This window comes from Theobroma cacao, chromosome 8 (genome assembly GCF_000208745.1).
Source record: "Theobroma cacao cultivar B97-61/B2 chromosome 8, Criollo_cocoa_genome_V2, whole genome shotgun sequence".
In the NCBI taxonomy this organism is placed as follows: Eukaryota; Viridiplantae; Streptophyta; class Magnoliopsida; order Malvales; family Malvaceae; genus Theobroma; species Theobroma cacao.
The window spans coordinates 16,569,937-16,590,974 of NC_030857.1; the positions used below are offsets into that span (position 1 = coordinate 16,569,937).

Consider the following 21,038-nt stretch of genomic DNA (forward strand, 5'->3'; position numbering starts at 1 on the left):
TTCTTCTTTTAGATTCATAAAATATTTTTTATTTTTAATGACAAGCAATCTTCCTTGTTACTCCAACTTCGGATTTTTTCTTTTAATAATTTTAGGAAACCCAGTTGTTTTACAATAAAATTTTAAAAATATACATTTTTCAATTTAAGAAGAATATTATCATGTATTTATGTTTGTTTTAGCATGTAGCAATGTTTAAAAAAAGAAATTTGAGTGAAGTATTTTGTAATATTACCAGCAAGAGAAGGACACAGGAAGCCATACATCCAAAGCACTGAAATACAGGAAGAAACCGAAATTGAAACTGAGCAGAAGCTGTATGGGTTTATCACTCCATGCTAACCGAATAACTGTCCAAGTTAACTGAATCCAAACAATAGATTGAAACCTGGGCCTATATCATACAAAGCTAAGCTTAAAGCAAAGTCAGATTAGACACATGAAACCTCAGGGAGGCAGTTCACCATACACCATCCTTTTGCTTGAACAATACCATGACATTCAAAGGCTTCATTCCTAGGACTATTTGAAGAGGTACATTTCTGCCCATACCCATATCCTTCAACCCACTTGAAAAAGTCTATTCCTCTTTGTTGTCTCGCTTCAAGAGAAAAAGATACTTACACTGATAATCCGAAGAAAAGTTAATTGATGTTATATAGAAATACTACAGCCTAATTCTTTGGCAGCAGTATCCAGAAATCGTATAGGCATTCCTCTTGCAAGTTGACTATGAGCTTCCCATGTTAAGCACTTTTCAATATCAGTGTGCCAGTCAATGACACCTACACTAAAGTACTGGTAAGAGGGACCATGGATGCCATTTATTTCCACCTGCTTAGAATTAGGTTTAATTGAACCTGCATGCAAAATATTGCGAAGGACTGATGTGCTGAGAGCACGAACGTGTGCACTTGGATGAGAAAGACATCGAGTTGTAGCTGGTAGACGACACTGCATGTATTGACAGATTAAAGATCACATCAGCACAGATCTTGCAGCGACATCAAGGGAAAGAAGAAAGAACTTCTTCCTTTTCTACTCGCTCTGTTTCACTCTAGAGTATATCAAATTGACTATGCCAATAAAGGGCAATTGCTCACCTTTAACAGGTTTGAAAGTCCATCTGCAACTGCCAGTCCAGATTCTCCCCACTCTAACACTGGCTGAACTGCTCTAGCTGTTGCTTCCAGCAGCTGCCATTTTAAGATAAAAACTAAAGATATTAACAAAGCTTTGAGAACAACAGAATACATTTGATTCACAATATCACAAACCTTCAATTAGAAAGACTGGTGATTGGTGAATGACAAATTATAAGAGACAATAATTTGAGACAGTACCTCCAGCTGGGGTAAAGTGCAAGCTTCCCCATCAACAAGCATCCCATCTGTGGCACGTAGAAGTAGATCAGAGGCACTAGCCACAATTACCAAGGATTCTGGGCTATCATGATTTCTCATTAGTTCCACTATCAACTTCACGATCCGCTGGTTGATTCTCCACATCTTCTGGCCTTGATCATCATCTTTGGTAATCCAAGGCTGAAACTCCCTCTCCGCCTGACAAGAACACAAGGCCATAAAAATGACCAAACAAATAGAGAAAACAAAGTTAAAAAACAAAAAAAAAAAAAGACAATAAGGCAATTTATGGCTGCTGATTTGGACACCATCCAGATGACAGTTCATCCCGTTATCCAGAGGTGTTGTATCATAAATGATAGATCTGGATTTTATTACCCTAATTACAAATTGGTGTCACCTTAAACATAACATATGGTGTTCAAGTCAGCCGCCATAAAGAAAAGCAGGATGTTTCCTCTTCTTAATTTTAGACTAATATATACAAGATGAACAAAATCTGGACCTGAAGAACAACTGCTGTGGCTGCTTTTGTCGGTGATGCTGATACGACGTTGCACAATGCATCAACCACCTAATTCCATCCAAGGTAGTCAGACAAATACATTGCAATGAAATTATACTGATGAATTTACAGATGAACCATAGGGAAAACAGATGTACTGTGTCAACTGTTCTCAAATGCACTCTCTCATTAGTCTCAGTTAAAATATATTTGCATCGCAGAATGTACCCAAACCACACAAGTATAACGAATCACAATTTCTGTTTAAAAATAAAAAACCATTTATAACATCAGTCAACGTGAATTTCTTTTATGGATTTTGAAAAGATAAAATATGTCCAGTCAAATACTTTCACACTCCGACATAGTACAATGCTATTGAAGTTTTGAAGACTTGAAGCAGCACCATACTAACATATGGATTACACAGAAATTAATTTCTGTTTTCTATTCACAATGGATTTTCCAATACCATAAAAAATGAGCTTATACCTAAGATTTCTTTCGCATCTCTATTTAATGCATTATGCATTCAACCAAAGATTGGTGTAAAAGAATTATAGGGCTTCAAAATGCTACACCTTACACAAATGTGGAACTGTGAGTAAAAAAAACAACCCAACACTATAGGCAAGTATCTAGAATGTAAGAAACTATCCAGCATTCTCTAAAAGTTGGATGGAATCAGTCCAGCCCCTTCAACATCTGAAGGAAAAAGACCCTGTATGACCTTGGATACTCAAGGTGGCAATAAGTAACAGTACCCATAAACACAACTCCAACCCAATGTGAAGTTTGCAGGTTTAGTATTTAACAGATTTGTGTCAAAATCAAATTGACTCGAGTAGCATAAAAATAACCATGCAATATTTAGGTTGACCTGCTTAACCCAAAATTGACACATATTAATAGTTCCAATGTCTATAAGACCTCAGTCATTAAGTAATATCCATAGAAATGTAAGGATAATATACTAGTACAAAAAGAACAATATAATCATGTTGAAATTACCTATTTAGGACCTATCTAATTAAACATGTTAAATAGTCAAGTTCTTGTTAACCCAAACTGATGTGACTTATTTATCAAACATGTTACACAGGTCATGCTGTGTTCCTTGTTTGATAAACAGAGTGTGTTTGTATTGAGGGTTATGACACAATTAGTCAAATGGGTTGTGTTTGGTTGATCTATATCCTTTTATACCCATTTGTTGACATGACCCACCAACACAAATTGCAACCCCTATATTGATATTGTATCCTTTCCAAACTGGTACAGAAACCAAGTCAGACAACTGGCTCATGGGGTAGAGAAAACAGTTCATTCAATTTACAAAATGCATCTAACGAAAGGCTTAGTCTAACATTCAGGCAGCCATCAAAATTTCATACATTCTTAAAAAACGTGTTTCAAAAATAAATAAATAAATTTATAACCATATGAAACCAAAAGACTACAAATAGTTGGTTGACACATGGTCTCTTTGATTTTTTTTTCTTTCATTTTTTTGTACTAAAAGTATTTCTATTTTTTTTATATTATTTATAATTTTTTGGCACCTGGGAAATGAGGAGAAAGGGGATAGGGGTGAGGAAGAGCTATAGGTAGAGAACAGTACATTAGGAGATTGAAGAAAAGAAAATGAGAAAAATATGCTAGAAAAATGGACAAGAAAGAAGTTAAAACTAAAAACATTGGGTTAAACGTAAAAAGAGAAAAAAATTGAACAAAAACATAATTTATACTTTTTTTTCCTTATTTTCCCCTTATCTTCCATTTTTCCTCCTTCCATTTATTGCTTCCTTTCTTTTTTCTTTTTAATTATATAAAATATATATGATTTGTAATAAATAGAACAGAAACAGAGACCAAAGATTGATTTGGTCAATCAATTTTTATTATTTTCCTTCACCAAAATTTCTCTTACACATTATAAAAAGAGAAAGAGAAATATTTGCCTATCTTATAAAAAACAAATTTTACAGCTGCTGCATTGTGCGAACCCTTTACTATTATCTATACTAGAGAAATGTACCCACCTCAACACGGTGGAGTGCAATTTTTTATTACTCATATTTCAGAAGCCATGTCAGAGATTTGAAATCCTTTCTTTAAGGCTGGGCGTCATTTGACTGACAGAGGTCTAAAACTCCCAGGTTCAAAACATGGCTTCACTAACTCATGGGCAAAAGAGATTTGAGTTTGACTGACTCATGGGCTCTTGTTTTTTCTTTTGCACAGTTTGACTCACATGGGTTGGGAGATTGAAAACATGGCCATTGTTCTATAGCTTACATGTGGCAGAATGAGGAAGCCTTTAAGTATGTAATAGATTTCTTAAAAGTTGTAACACTACAGTATAATGCAGGAGGGCATGTTTGATGGAGTATGATTTGTCGATATACATCTTTCATAGTAGGGGTATACTGTGGCTCATCATACACTGTATAGTGCACAAGTTCTGTCTTATTAAAGGAGTGAGATCCTTTCAATACCTTTGAACCTATAACTTTTAACACTCATCATCACATCCATAGTTAGAAGTATTGGTCCTAAAAATAATGGAGAGGAGCCAAGTCCCTTGGTGGAAGGCCCATGTCAAGATTTCATAGGCCACCTATCGACAGCTAATGCAACTAGACTCGAAGTCTAAACGAAATATGCATTCATGCAGAAAAGAGCACTATAGCAAAATACTGAGTGAAACAAAATTTTCAACCTATTTACTATTTCAACTGATATAGCCCATGTGTTGTTTTCAACATGTACTTTAAAAAAAAATGATTTCAAAAGATTGGTTTCAATAATGAACATTATACTAGAATTTTCTATTGCTTTTAATCAGGTGATAATAATATGATAAATAGATTTTAAAATATTAATTCTCTGAAGCATGAAACATATCAGATTACCTGTCTCCATCCCTGTTGGGCGGATGTGCTTTCGGCACTTGGTTGTGTTTCAGGTGCTGCTATTAGCTTGTGCCACAATAGTGAAACAACGGAGAAACATAACTCTTGTTTCTCCACAAGCACAGATCTCAGAAGAATTTGTGCACTGCAATTGAATCCTATGTGCCTGTCCATTGTGAGAAAGTTGGCCAAATCTGAGGCATCTAAAGGAAAACTTGCTATTCCTTTGCCCAAGGAATTTCCTGAGCCTTCATCTGATGCTAACACTCTCTCACATCTGAGATTCTTGTCTGAATGAGTTGAATCTTCACATTCTGAAGCAGATGACTGCCCTGGATCAAAGCAAGTGGTATTTGTACGTTTGTTTTGTTTTCTTCCATCTAAGCAAACGGGGGAATCCTTCCAAACAGGTGCATGTATCAATTGTGCTTCTAATGGTTCAGCCTTGTTAACAATGGATGCAACAGCCTTGCTGTGAATATCAATGAGATTATATAATGATGATGCCCTGGTGTAAATTTCATTGTCCCACTTGCATCGCATTAGGACAGAGAGTGCATGCATGCAAGCCTTTGACCGCCTGAATAGTTCAGAAACATGAGCTGCAACCATAGCTGCAGCAACTATTTCATTTGAACTGTAACTCCATGAGGTGCCAACAGAAGATGGCTTCAGAGAAAAAAGTGCCTCTAAAATTGCCAAGATTCTGTGAGTATGATGAATAGCTGAGTCAATACTATGGCCATACTCAATAGAAGATCCATTTAACTTTGCAGGCTTAGCTATAGCTTGAACATCTTTAGCAGTTGAATGATTACTTCCTCTTGTAACCAAAGGGAACAACTGAAGCTCACACGCAAGAGCACAAACAGCAGCCAGCACATAAGAATCAAATGCAGCTACAGGCCCTTGTTTTTTTGTTTTTCTAGGTTTTATGTCTCTCGGCCTTTCTGATGGTGACTGTGATTCCTCAATGCCCTCATCAGGAGGATAACTTTCTTCACATCTCGGTCTCTTACTCCCACTGAATTGAGCTTCATGGCTAACACACACAGTTAAGACAACAAAAAGTAGGCGTGAAGCAAGCTCTACAGAAGCACATGATTCTAAAAAGAGGGAATGGACCATTGTACGAAGCTCAGCCACAGCAAGGTTCTTGGAGGCAGAACCTATGCTGTATCTTGTTTTTCTGGTTTGCACCCTGGAGGATTCAGGTGGAAAAGTTCTCTGGAGAATTGCTTCAACAGTGGCCACAAATATCTTCATGAGACATGCTTCAGAAGGACTTCCACGTGGGAGGTATTCCAGTACCTTAAGAAGAGGTATATATAGGTTCCATGATAGTATAGCAGGCTGCAATGGGGTTGCAACAATAATTTCTGGAAGATCAACAGCAGAAGAGCTCAATGGAATCAGGCCATAAGCAGCTTCCCATATAGTACAAATTCTCCATTCCACCTCCGGTCCATGAGCACAAAGCATTGATGCAATCCCTTGGGCAGTAGCTTCAATAGTTGCTTCAGCAGCAGGCACCTCTATCTGATGAACAATAATTTTGAGATAATTTTCAGTAATTGTCAACATGCATTATTGCATGAATATAACCATCCATATGAACTGCTTCACAGCAAATGAAACGTAAAAACTAAAGAATGGAAGATAAATGCAAAATTTTGAGGTTGACCACTAATACCTGCTTCCTGTAACACGAAATATAACCACCAGAAGGTTCATGTTGAACTTCCACTCCCTCAACTTGCCTTAGTGGAGGAAATAGCAGTGCAGGTTGTGATAGTATGCGAAAAAGTAAAGCTGCAGCAGCATCAGCAGCAATACCTGCTCTCATAGACATTGCAGTCCCTATTGCACGCAAAAAATGCAAATGCATCCAATTTCGTGGAAGCTACATCAACAACAATAAAAGCAATTTGCTATGAGAAATGGAATGGTAATAGCTGAAAACATATTTGCATCAATTTTTCAAGACAATTATATGTTATTCCACTAATCAACAATTGCTACTAGAACAGACTGCTTCCTCATAAAGAACTCCAAAGGAGTGCGTATGTTGCACGACTTACTTTCCTGACATTCACGAAGATTGTTCTCCACCACAACAACATTCACCTAAAAAGCCATCAGGTTAAATTGACTATGTCATAGGTGTTTTAAAAACACAGTGGGTATCATAACTGTTAAGTGCTATCCACATTGGCCAAGTTTAGCATTTGTTGCAGCCTTGTAATCAGGATGGCCTCTCCATCTATTGCCAACCAGTTTTAAGTTGGATACTTAACAATAGCGATGTTTAGCTTCCATACATAGTTATATAAATGCAGCCACCTTGAATGACTATGCTTTTATGAAGAACAAAAGCACACAACACTTTTCCCCTGCATCTAGAAATACCTATTCAACACTTTTTCATAAGAGCTCATAATTTTATCTCTAAAATCTTAGCCATTGAACCCCTAACCACCTTCTACAATCCAGTAGCAACCTTTTACCAAAGGCACTGATGAAACCTGTACTGTTTTTTGGCTACTGCAGTAAAAAAAAATCGTGACCTCATTTTCTTCCCTAACAATCTAGTAACCATCTATACTGTTAACCTGAAGCCTTTGTGAACTTTCCACCCCAATCTGAAACCCTAACATGATAATCTTCCCTTACCAAGCACACTTAACATGTAATGTGAGCAACTTTTAAAATAATCATTTTAGTTTTCCTTTTTCTGAGGGAGTTGAAGGAAAGAAAATTTTCAAAATCAGATTCAGTGAGTTCCTAATCAGCTTTTTCTTTCACATTTCACAATCTTTATTCACCCTTCCCTACCTTCCCTCCATATATCAATTTTGGGCAACCAAATATGGTCAGAAAGCATCAAAGAACCATGAAATTTAATGTTGGTAAGATTCATAGGTCTTATCCATAGATACTTTATATTCCATCAGATTTCAGTGGTAGAAAAACAAAAAATTGTTAGTAGTCCAGCAGAGCCTTCAGTATAGTGATTATCTTGCTCCTCTATGTGATTAAACTTTAATAAGACGTGAATGGAATCATGATCCAACATATTCATGCTTTAAGTACAACTTCAAATACTTTAAGGGGTCTTGAGAAACTGATCAACATTTGATGATCCCATTAAGGAGAGGATTACATGAATTCATGGTGGTGGGCACATTTTACCAATAATGGATTAATAATTGATTTTTGAAAAATGTCAACCTAAGAAAGCTGAAAACGAACTGTTTTCAAAAGCACTAGGCAGACCCCCTTGAACTCATGCTTTTATAGGTCAGCCAAGCTGAAATGTAATACTTAACTAATGGAGACTCTGACCAACAAGAATTATTTTTTCCTAGGTCAATGGAGGGGCAACAAATTGGGTGACCCTCCATCACTGAAAACCCCCAAAATATTTCTAAAGACAAGATTTGATTCCAAGTCCTTGATACAACCACTAATCATTCTTATTCATATTAATCTCATTAAGGACTGTATCAACTATATTAGCCAGCACCTTCATGTAATTTGGTTTAGAATGCGGTTGAACAACATATGCTGACAAATTTTGCAATTTTATTAAGCTCATTGCTCATGAATTCCTCCTGGATCTCACAATATTGATTACCAAAATTCAAAATAAGGCAGGTGAGCATCACCACAATCAAGTTTGATAATCAGAAAGCGCCATTGCATATTCAAATATATGCAGTGAAAAGCATTTAACTCACCCTTATACCAGTAGCATAATCTTCAGCAGCTCGAAGGAGTTCCACAAGCTGTACAGCAGCATCAAGTGCATCTGGAGCCCATGATGGCGGTGCTTCTAGAAGTCCAAGAAGGAGTCTTTGGGTGGCACTTGGAGTTGCGATGGCATAGTACCTGATCAGGAAATAAGAGAAAATTGAGGAAAAAAGAGGAAAACTACGTCATCGCAGACATTTAAACCCAGTCGCAACTAGACATGTTGGGCATTCATCTACATATTAACATTTTCCAAAACCTTAAACAAAGACCAATCTAATTCACAAATTACTTCACTGAAGGATGGGATCATTTTATTTTCTTTATCAATGACCATTATCAAGCACATATATTCATCAATGTTGTTCTTTTGTGTACTAACATCATTTGCATTTGATAAACACTCCTATCCTAAATGGAATGTCCCATTTGCACTTTGGGACATCCTAAGATACTACCTTACAGATTCCAGACAGCCCAAAATCCTAGCTTCTCTTTATCCAAAACAGATAATATAAGTTATTTCTTACATATTTGCTTTAAATATAAAAGATTTTTGTACTAGAGAAATTCTTAAAGTTTAAACGTTAAAAAGAAGTCAAAGGGTTTCATGAAATTGTGGGCCAAGTCAATTTGGGATAGAAGGTGCACAAATCCAAAAGCACACTTACATCGCACTCCGCACCCAACCTAAACTCTACCCCTTCTTAAAAGAAGACAGAAATTTTTATTCAAACAAACACCCATATCAAGATATAATTCTGAAAGTGCTTTGCTCAATGCCTGTATAAATGGCAAAACACAAATCTTACAAGCTACAACTATGTACACCAATTATAAAACAAATATCCTTGAGCAAAGTTGTTCAAGAACTCTTGAAGGTTCAGCAATTTACCGATGAAATAAACGTGCATACGGTTCAAGAGCTGGTAGCCCAGCAACTAGATGCTCATCCAAAGCTGTTGTTGGGGGAGGAAGTAGAAGTGCAGGGACTGCTGCAGCTGTTAAAGTAGCAGTCTCGTAGCGTGCAACCTCCTCATCACATACACTTAAAATGACACCAGCACCATTTGCAACAGCCCATCTTGGAGTTGATGGCATAAGCTGAGGATGCTTGCCAGATCCACGAGAAGAAGCTATTGAAAAACAATAGTCAATTGATGAGTCATCAGGCCTAAAATATCTTATTACTGATGGTTAGAAAAAATAAATCCCGACATAAGAGAAACTTTATTTCCATATCTTGACATACAACCCACACATTAATTCATCAATAATTCCGGGTCTATTTTATAAATCTCTCACATCAATTAGCATCATCATATTATTAAATCGAAATGTTATAACTAGAGAGTAACTAGTAAGGCCACTAATGACACTTCCATGACGAGTTTAACCACAGAACATATTCTCAATTATGCCTTAAGCTTCAAGGTAAAAGATTAAGACAGGAACTTTCACCCTGCTCCACAAATAAAAATTTGCATAAAGGTTCGCTTTGGCAATACTGCCAAGACAATATCCTGGAAAGCAATAACCACTTCATCATAATTATCTTTATATAATCTTTTCTAATGGAAAGAATATCTATCTGAAGTCATTTTACAACCCACTATTGCCCAGGCCTAGCACATCAATAGGACAAGATTCCATTCATTAGACTGTCAATTTTAAGACAAACAGCAACTATCAACTTATCAACCATTACATGCATCTACTCTTTACAGAACAAAGTATATACTCCTTTACTACCTTAAAGAATTTCCTAAATTACTTCTTCCCACTAGAAAAAACATAGTTTACAAAATCAATTGCCATTATAGCTATAGTTGATTGATTATGAAGCGAGAGATAGATCCTATCACTTGTAACCGAATTTTGATTTATAGGATTTTCTAACTCTAATAAGATTTGTAGTTCTTAATTGTTGTTGATGCTGGTTGTAGCGTATATATGTACCATGCATACACATACACAAAATATGTATGCTTTTCACCTTAATCTTATATTCCTATATCCTCTAATTTTTCATGTCTATTACAACTTTTTCAACTAAATAATTGAAGGCTTGACTTATTTGGTAATATCTTCATAATACGTTATGATAAATCTTGAAAATTTTCATATTTAAAACCCGGATTTCCTGCTTAAAGAAACAAGTTCATAGCACAAATGCCTGTGCCTGAACCTAAATTTATAGTTTGAAGAAATGCATCAATGGCACAAATGCTCACATGCAAGCATGTTAAACAAAAGCTAGTTCACTTAAAGGTCACAAACAGAATCATAGGATGCAAAATCACAACATATATTCTTGCAGAAAATACAAAACTAACCAGTTGAAGGTGGCTTGAGGTCTCCAGCTGCATATTTACCCATAACACCACTGCACCTGTTAACACGTGTAAAGGACTGTAAGCTTCAGTAATAAGCACATAAAGCTCTACACAGTGAGATCCATTCATATAGAACAAATCACAGAAGAGCATGAAAACTCAATGGCAGTTATATGAGAAATTGTACTACTAGCTAGTTGCCATTGATTAACTCTTCTTAAAAAGGCCCTATAACTCAACAGCACACCTTCCATACACGATGCAAATGAAAATCTTATGTCCAGTATTCAAACCTAGGCAAAAAGTTTAGGAGGGAAAGAGACCAAAAAGAGTTACCAACCAGCCCTAAAAGAAATGCTGACATTTATAACTAATTGTATAATGCAACATGATAAATGCTATAAAAAATGTGAACAACCAGAAGCTTCTGCAAAATGGAAAGGTGCCCAAGGTCATCAATTACAAATGGCATCCTAAGCATGGGTGTGTCTGTATGTATGTATCTAACAGTAAATCAACGAAGTTAAATCAACAAATATTGTCTCCCAACATGTGTATTTTCAAAATATAAATAAATAAGTAGACACTCAATTATATCCTGATTACAAATGAAATAAAAAGTGAAGTTAGCATTTCCCATCTACAAAGCACAAAAACATTTGGTACTTCTAACTTGCTCAAAAAATCCTAAAGATGATTCCAACTAATAGCCTGTTTCAAGCAACTGTTACAGTGGATTCACTGTCAAAGAAGAACTGCAGATTAATAACATTATCACATAAGAAATTACAAGCTGACCAGCTACGCAGCCTATTCAAAGAAAATAAGCTGGCAACATATTACTAGCATATGTCATGTCATGCCTCAACACCCAAACAACCAATACTGTTTTCAAACTCACACTGCATTTCACCAGAAATGCCCCAGGTAAAAAAGCCAGTCTCTAAATCAACACAAAACCCTGTCTCATAACATCCTTGAATGGCCTGCATATGTACCAAAAGACATCATCTAAAATGAGAAAATTATTGAAACAATTGCCACCAGAGGGCATTTGATGAGGCATGCTTGATTCCATGAGCTTTTTTTTTTTTCTAGTGTTTAAAACTTCCATGAATTGAATCATCATTACACTTACAGCAGGTCAGTCTTAGTCAACTGCATCAAACTCCCATGTAGTTCATTTGAGAACAGTAAAATAGCAATCTTTACTATCAGCATATTTCTACTTTTGATTTTGCTAAATAGAAGTGTAAACAAGCTTGGTTTTCAATTTCTAACTTCCTTAAAACGGATCTATTCCCTCAATTATTTCACAAGCCTTCAAAGGAAGAAACTTAGAGGGCCTTTGTCATAAGCTGAAATTTTTTCCAAGACTATTAATAGGCTGTCAGCTCCTCTCAGCAATTCAAAACCAAGAGCATTCCACAGTCAAAATCTATCAGCAGTGGAACAAAATTAAATCTCAAGGACCAGCAAGAGCTACAAACATGCTGATTCATTTTTACATTAATAATCACCAAAACAAGCTACAGTTGAGTATAAATGTATCAGAAGAACCTCAGTAAAATGTACAGCAGTTGTTATGGAGATCATTCAGTTTTTGTATTTTCTTCTTATTTTTGTATGAGAAATTTCTTCATGGCAAAGTGATTTTATCTAAGAAGTGAAAGCTGAATATTGCAAAGGCAGAGCTAAATGGAGCAACAACAGGGAAGCTTATGGAATGAAGAGCATCAGTTGAAAAGGGAAGGATTGAAATAATAAGATAATGAAGGATAGATTGAAGAAAACAATCTTGGCCCTTGATTACAATCAAAATCAATTTAAGAGATACTGAATACTAGAGAAAAGGGCATGATGGTTGGGTAACAATACTAATACATTTTAATATTTAAGATTGCATGATAACTTTGTTGGAATTGGAAAATATCAAGAACTCCTGTTATCAAATAAAACAGATTAGAGAACTTGGTGGCTGGAAGAGAGTCTGAAAGGAGAACAAAGACTATCAATTGTTACCAAATGTAAAGAATCATTTGTAACAAAAGTCTATGCTGACAGAAGTAGTTCTAATGACCACTTGGCATTGCTTTCAAGAGGTTTACATCAACTGTTGCAGACTGTTAGCTCTTTCATTATTTCTTGAAGTCGGAAGCCTGCCTTAAGGTTTACTAGGGTACAGGAATTTAATAAGCTTCACAAGAACAGTTGCAGTGGCAGTAATTATTGTTCTTAAATAGGGATTTTTATGTAGACTTTTGGGACACTAGAAAATATGCTACTCTTACAGTTCCCTACCTTCTACCTATGGCTATTCATTGCTTGTATTTGGTCAACCTTATGAAGCAAACTTTTCAGCTCGTTATATCTGTTCTCCGTTACTAAAACAGTCAGAATCACAAATAGAAAATAACAATCAAAGTTATAATGCAGCCACCAACATGCTCTACATAGGTATTGCAAAGTTCAGGTGCTTCTATCTATAAAGATGCCAATTGATGTTTCAAACTATTTAGAAAGGACAACACTAAGCTATAATAGAAAAGTACTCACCAACGGAAGTAATCGCTTCTGATACCCAAAGGTGCCGCAAGCAATATATCAGTAATCCAGGGAGATAAGGGCCTTAAAGGCTTTCTCTCCTGTTGCATCAAAGGTATATGAAAGGATGGTTCACCATCTACAGGTTCACTTGTCGTAGCTTGGCCACTGCTATTGCTTCTATCTGTCTCACTATTTTGCTGTTCCATCTTATATATTGGACGGTTGTAATGAGTCAGAATTCGCAAGATCTCTCCACATGCCAGAGCCCACTGTTCAGAATACTCATTCTGCAAAAAAAATTAAACAAATAAATGCCGTTATGTTCTTGGTCAACCTCAATAATTCCCTTTTTTAGTGAACAAACTAGATAAAAGAGAGCTATTAAGAATGTAACAAATAAAAAGAAGAGCAGGAACAAATGTAGTTTGTGGAGCAACGACAATCTTCTCTATTGCATGAAAAACAATGTGGAATTGCCAGATGAACTTTTTGTCTATTACCTCACTACTTGGGCAGACTAAGGAGATGAATGAAGCAAAGGGAGGGGTACTCTTATCATACACCAGTGTACCATCAATGATGCATGAAATAATAGGAAGAACAACAGCATGCCCATGCTCCGGATGGTGAAGAACAAACATTGCTGCAAACCAATTAAGTTCACAAAACTGGTCATTCTCCAGTTATAATTGAAGTTAAAATGTTTTTTTTTTTAATATTTTAATTTCAGGTCTAATTGTGATAGATGATTGTGCTATAGTACAGAATAAGAAAGAGCCAATACCCAGAACATCATCGAAAAGGCGCTGTTCCTTGTGAGGATAGCGGTTGCGAACAAGCTGTTACAAGAATAAGAAAATTTTGTTTACATGCATAAATCCCATTTCCTTTCATGATCTGCAGGATGCGAAATAGTTGTACAAAATAATCATACCTCAGCAATATCCTCAGGGAATTGTTCTGATGTGAATTGACCAAAATACTCAACATATGCAGTAATTTGAACCTAAACAAGAGGAAACATAATGCAAAATGTAAAATTTATAATAGCAAGAGATGATCATGTAAATTCAAAGAACAAAAAAGACACGGATGGATTAACTCAAAATTATTATAAAACATTCATACTATACAAATGCTCGCTGTTCAAACAATATGATATATACAGAATAAAGTTATATCTATTAACTTCAGAATGAGCCCTCAAGCACATCTAGCAAATTAAATAACCCTTGTCATTACTAAAGCCAAAATTTTCACAGCTTGGCCTCTACCTCTTCAAATTGTTAAGCCAATTACACCATATTCTCTTTTAAACCACCATTAACAATCCTTCAACCTCTATTTCAAGATATTCTCCTTGCTCAATAGATCATAGACAACCCATCCAGTGCCTCCATAATAAGCTTTAATCACTTTGAAGAGGTACAGAAGAAGATTGAAAAGATAAACATGATGTTCGAAGTTTAGGTATATTCAACAGGATTGTCTCACAAGGCAGCAGGTAGAGATGGCAAAAGCAAAGCCAACTACATGACCTGCCCATCCTGAAATGACTTCAAAAGGCAATAGCCTCAAGACCCAATGGTCCAAACTCAAACCAAACCCAAATACAAATCCAATAGTCATCTTAGCAGGGTAAAAGTGGCAAAACCTGTTTCTGAACCAGGAATACCCAACTCAACCAACCTGAATGGACTCTAAAATCAGCCCTAAACCTGACGTAACCTAAGTCTGATGAACAATGAACCAAAAACAACCAAAACCCAGTCTAAACCACCCAGTAACCACTTCTAATAGTAAGCTTCAACATACATTAACAGAAACCTTCTTGGCTAAAATTAAGAAATCGCCAGTACAAAAGAAAACCCCATTTAACCTAATTTATGATAAATTTCCTTAGAAGGTCAAACAATAGAAAAATTTTAATATCAAAGCTGGTAGTTGATCCATAAAACACTCAAAGCTCCCTCACATCCTGTCAAAATCATGAAACAATTCAAACATTCAAATGTTTGGACCTATGCTTTAGGCATTAGACCATTACATTGCCTTCAACAAAAATACTATAGAAGCAAGCATATTAACTCCTATAAACTCTGGGAAAAGCCATTAGAGCTTACAGCTAAATTTCATCACTCTCCTCCCATTGAGCTATTGCACATTGGAGGTCTAAGTAGAATCATTTAGTAAAGAATTCTAGAGTTAGTTTCTAAGTGCAATATTTGGTATCACCAAAGTTGGCTCCATATCAAAATGTTGCCTTAGGAACCGCGAAAGTCAAACAAAAAGAGTTGAGTTTATTCAGGTTAATTTTTCCCTAAATACCAACAATATTGATAAAAGAACAAACCATGATACAATCAACACTTGTTGCAATTAACTCTAAATATATTTGTGGACATATCCATATACATTAGAACATATTACACGGGTAAATGCATAGTTTCACCTTAGAGGGCCACTATTTTTATGTTTTTACATTTTCTATATCTATGCATATAAACAACAAAAGTAAATCAACATATATACTCTGCCAACTTATCCTTCTACAGCAATCCTTTCTTTATGGTATCAGAGTAGGCCCCAAAAATCAAAATGACAATTGAAAAATCAAACCAAGAGCCCAATACCAAACCAGACTTGCACCCGTTCATCAGATTTAAAAGGTATGAAAAACAGATGCAACGAATAAACCTTTTTGATCCCCCAGAATAACTAAACTGTAACATCCTAAGATGGCTACACTTACCCAGGAAAAATCATCTAGTAAGCACACAAGCTTGGCCTTACTCCAGAAATATCTTTCTTTGTCATTCTATGAGGAAGCTTAAACAAAAATTTTACCATTCCATCAGATTTAATTGTAAGTATTTTCATAACCAGTCACCAACATTTTATCATAAGTTTCCTCCCTTCCATATAAATCCTCCTCTATATAGTGTAACCTCCTAAACAGTCTTAAGCTTTATTTCTGCCCTTCTGAATAACCAATAATCATCTGAATTCTCTTACAAAATTCAAGCCCACTTGTTCCACTTAGATCCTATAAATGACTATTAGCAAGAAGCCTATACCAAAATGCTCTCAGAACAAGTTGACTTGCTCCTACCAAGATGTCCACTTACATAGTCAGACCCAAGCGCTTAAGTCGCTTTAATTCAGAAAAAAGTGTTTTCCTATGACTAATTTGAGGAGCATGCTACTTAGCTAGACAAACATTGGACCAACCTCAATCTTAGCCATCTTCAAAGAATACATAATGAGAAAATTAATCTAAATTCAGAAACTGTTCCAAAATATTCTCCTTAACTTCATGGAGAATGACCATGAAATAATGCCGTGTAGAATGGATATACAACAAATTTTCATGCTTATTTGAGTTCAACCAACTTGATTGAAATCAGTTACTGATGCTTGATGTAAATGCAGATATCACACAGAAATAATATCCTTGGCTCAATGATACATCTTAAAGTTACAATGGAACCAAAGACTCATCACCCAATATAAGTCTAGATGAAGTGGGTTCCTTAGGTAAGATTTACGGTCCTGCCTCTACCATTTTTGCATAAAATGACTGCTCAAGAACTAAACCCGCACTATCATGGTTAGCAATTTTACTCTATTATCACTGCAACGAGTATTGGCCCATTAGCAAATTAGTAAGATTCTTCAAGATCTAAACCCACACTATCATGGTTAGCAATTTTACTCTATTATCATTGCAACAAGTATTGACCCATTAGCAAATTAATAAGAATCTTATAAATTGATGAATTATAAACATCATCAGACACACACACACAAACATGTATATAATCTTGCAAAACATGACCGAACTCAAATTGTGTTAAATCTGGTGGAGCTTGGAGGTTGATTTAAATTATCAACGGAAAACAAAAGGTCCCTGATTACACAGCAAATTTCTCATGGACTGTGCTTCAAAGGATGTTAACTCAATTAACTTACATATGGTTATCATCTTGAACGAGTATTTGTGAATTTAGAAGCAAAATTATGCAGCTTCACAATTTGATTCCCTTGCATGTATTCTAAAAGACAAATGATTAAGATGGCTCCATGAACATCTAGGAGCTGAACTCCACATTAAAACTAGAGATCTAGGGCAAAAATGAGAACCGAGATTGACGAAGGGAAAATAGCTAACCTACCCTACTACTAATTTTAAACAGATGTTGATATTGGATGTAATAATGGATTCCTGACTGCAGTAAAACAGAGTAAGGTGATTGAATGAACTTTGAAACCCATTGACTGTAGTACATGTAGAGGGCTTTCATTTATCATTGCTTGCTATGAGATATGTGAACAAATCAATCTCTAGCATGCCCTGCACTTAAAAAGCCAAAAATAATTAATAATATAGTAGAGTACCAACTGTGAAATCTTGGCTACTTATTCCCCTCTGATAAGGAACTCTCTACTGTTGTCATTCTTACCCCTTGTGCACCAAAAGAAAATATTTCTTTCCTTCAGAATGAATTCCGCATCCCCATGCAGCAACACATTAAGATTTCCTCTTGTATTATTTCATATTTTCCTCAACAAGAATATAATTGATAACCAACTTCCAAAAAGTTTCTAAATCCTCTCAAGAAACTAATAAGAAATTCTATTTGTCATCCATGTATGCATATATACAACTTGTTGATGCTTTGGTTTGTGGGAATGGAGTACATCTATCATATTTCAAATGATAATAATAAATTATAAATCAATTTATCTTTTGAGCCTCCTTGTCAAATTTCAATTGGTTACATTCAAAATGCTCACAGTATTCTGCCTCACTGTTAAAATCAGATCTTCCATCAACGTTTCAGTGCTAAAATGTGGCAACACCATACTACTAATGCATTTTCTCCCAAAATATAGACCTACCAAAGTAAATAAAAATAAAAAAAATAAAAATAAAAGAAAGAAAAATGTATTTCTCATGTTTTCCCTTGAAAAATGAAAACGAAGCTTCATGCTTATTAGCAAAATTAAATGCTTGCATGTGATAGATTTGTAAAATCACTCAGAGTCTCTGCCCCAACCATGTCAGGAGTTTTAAGCCGTAAACTCTTCCTATGAATTATAGATGAAATAGATAGAACTAATCTTCTCATTTCAAATTAATTTTTGCTCCAAAATCAAATGTGAGATCAAGAAATTCTCACCTAAAAATCTACCCTTTAATATCTAATAAGAATGACTGAAGATGCAAACTGCCTTACTTCTTTTCAGGAGGTAGGAAATTAACCTTCCTCTCTTTGCTTCTAATTGAACCATATTATAAGTAAGTTCCCCTCAACATCTACTAAAGCTAATACACAGAAACATTTACGATTTTTGCCACCTATTTCATCAACTTAAGTTCTCAAGTAAACCAAGAACGAAAATATAAGAAGTTTAAAAAGATTTAAAGATCCAACTAGTATCCAATGACCCAGAAAGGTTCATGCAAAGAAAACAAACAACAGGACAATAAATAAATCCAAGAGAGAGAAACTAAGATACCTTTCGTTGTTGAGGGTCTTGTGGAGGAGGCCAGAACAGTGATGAGAACTGAAGGCCATCAATCCACCTCTCAGATGGACTAGCCATGTGGCTTGAACAATATATATCTTCCAAATATACCCCTTTGAACCAATCACCGGAACAACCAACAAAACACACACCAGAACCTAAGCTTCCACTCTGCAACCGCTACCAATCAAGAATCAAGATATCGTAATTCAACATCCCAAGCATGTGCAGCTCTCGGATTCCCACAAAAATATATCAAATGACGAAAATAAAATTGTATTGAACCTGCAGAAAATTCAACAAGAGAAACTATTGCATCTCTCTCTAAAAGGACTGGAAATTTCCAACAGTATTATTAGTCTCCACAAAGTCTCTGCCTCTAACGGTCTCAAGCCTTGTAAAACTTGTGAATTACTGTTTAACTGATAATCAAAATATGTTCTTACTGCAAAAACAAAGTGAAAATATATAATCAGAATTACTCCAAAAAAAAAGAAAAAGAAATTTATCAAAAAGTAAGAGTAAAAAGCAAATCACTTGAAATTGGATTCATAAGCAAGCTAAGAACATATAATCTACACACCTACCAAAGCGTTTATAAAAATATGAACTTGATGATTAATACTGAACAATTCTTCAAATTTTACAAATGACAGTCCATGTAGAAAGAGCAATAACCAATTATTAACAGATAAAAAATGCAAATATAAAAACACCATAAATCATCAAACTAAACAAAAACTAAGATTAAATCCCAAAACCCATTTTTTAAAAAAATTAAAACAATAATAAGCAGAAATGAAAATTTCCAAAGTTAAAGGAAAAAAAAGACCCAAAAAAAAGACAAGAAGAAGAAGAAGAAGTTGGAAACTGAAAGAACCTGGGCTTTGGTATGAGCGGCTAAATATTTCTCCTGGTTTAATTTAGATTTAACTCTCTGCTATAAACAATGTGAGTGTATTACTAAAAGGAAAAAAGAAACTGCAGTTTGGCAAAGACGTATTTTTCCTTAGCTTGGAAAATTTTAAGAGGTGGTAGAGTTTTTGGTGAGAGAGAGAGAGAGAGAAGATATCTTTAGAGGGGCTGTTCGCTTAGATTGCTGATGACGTGGCAATGATATTTTCCTCTCGCATCACAGGGTCCTATGTCACGTCATATCAAACCCCCGCATGCATGACATAACATGAACATACATACATGCATGCAAGTCGGTTATACTGTACAAAGTATACATAGAAAAGACGACAAGGGTGGGAGAATTACGTTGATGGCCATCGCATGTTAAGTCGTAAATAAAATAATAAAAGAAGATGGTGGTGTTGTCCAACTTTGAATGGTCGGGCTCAAATTTTTAATTGGTTTTGTCAGAAGATATTTTGGGAGGGGTTTGGTAAGATGTCACGTTGCGGAGTACGCCAACCATTGCACCTCTACCGTATGATTGGATCTTGTTTCCTTCCATCATCCTCACCCTCTCCCCTTTCCCTTGCCGCTTTGCCTTTTTTCTCATACTCGTACTAATTTCATTAAATTCTTTATACCACGTTTGGTAAGCTATTCCCCGCTACTTCCAATTACTATTTCTTTCCCTGTGTTGTTGGTAAATTAACAAAGAATAGCCATAGCCATTCTTTTGTTTTAGTCATTCCTCAGAATTGGTAAAAGTTCTTTTTTAACTACACCTACCTCGCTTTATTGTATTAGCTATTAATTATTATGATTAAATTACCTTTTATAAATTTAAAAATTTACAACCCTCAAATATTAACGATTAAATTATAAATAAAATATTAATATTTAGATTATAAATTATTAATATTTAAAAATTAATAATCATAATAACATTTAACTTATAAATAAAATATTCATATTTTTAAATATTAATGAATAAAATATAATAAATGTTAATATTTTAATTATCAATTATTAATATTTGAACTAAATTATAAATTATTAATAGTTAAAAATAAATAATCATAATAATATTTAAATTATAAATAAAATATTAATATGTTTAAATATTAATGATTAAATTGTAATAAAATATTAATATTTAAAGTATCAATTATTACTATAATGACTAAAT

General features: G+C 35.0%; 1 protein-coding gene across 2 annotated transcripts; it reads right to left on the reverse strand.

Annotated features, from left to right (window-relative positions):
• On the reverse strand, nucleotides 291–19,994 carry LOC18592693 (protein GIGANTEA). Of its 2 annotated transcripts, none has more exons than XM_018125550.1 (16): nucleotides 19,833–19,994; nucleotides 19,238–19,397; nucleotides 18,944–19,123; nucleotides 14,355–14,426; nucleotides 14,205–14,259; nucleotides 13,921–14,063; nucleotides 13,430–13,707; nucleotides 10,874–10,929; nucleotides 9,433–9,673; nucleotides 8,525–8,675; nucleotides 6,478–6,687; nucleotides 4,785–6,323; nucleotides 1,870–1,938; nucleotides 1,344–1,562; nucleotides 1,104–1,196; nucleotides 291–954 (listed from the first exon to the last, which is right to left on the reverse strand). In XM_018125550.1, the coding sequence occupies exons 3-16, from the start codon at nucleotides 19,028–19,030 to the stop codon at nucleotides 655–657; spliced, it is 3,513 nt and encodes a 1,170-aa protein (XP_017981039.1). In that variant the 5' UTR covers nucleotides 19,031–19,123; nucleotides 19,238–19,397; nucleotides 19,833–19,994; the 3' UTR covers nucleotides 291–654. The 2 variants fall into 2 exon arrangements, with proteins under 2 accessions (XP_017981039.1, XP_017981038.1); XM_018125549.1 differs by having other exon boundaries at nucleotides 18,944–19,132.

What these genes read in the sequence shown, in the direction of transcription:
- LOC18592693 (XM_018125550.1), bottom strand. Translation starts at nt 19,030, where the DNA reads ATGGCTAGTCCATCTGAGAGGTGGATTGATGGCCTTCAGTTCTCATCA. An exon ending in ATTATGCTACTGGTATAAGG is followed by an intron (nt 6,688 to 8,524) that starts GTGAGTTAAATG and finishes TTGTTGATGTAG; the next exon opens with CTTCCACGAAATTGGATGCA. An exon ending in CCACAGCAGTTGTTCTTCAG is followed by an intron (nt 1,563 to 1,869) that starts GTCCAGATTTTG and finishes TGTTCTTGTCAG; the next exon opens with GCGGAGAGGGAGTTTCAGCC.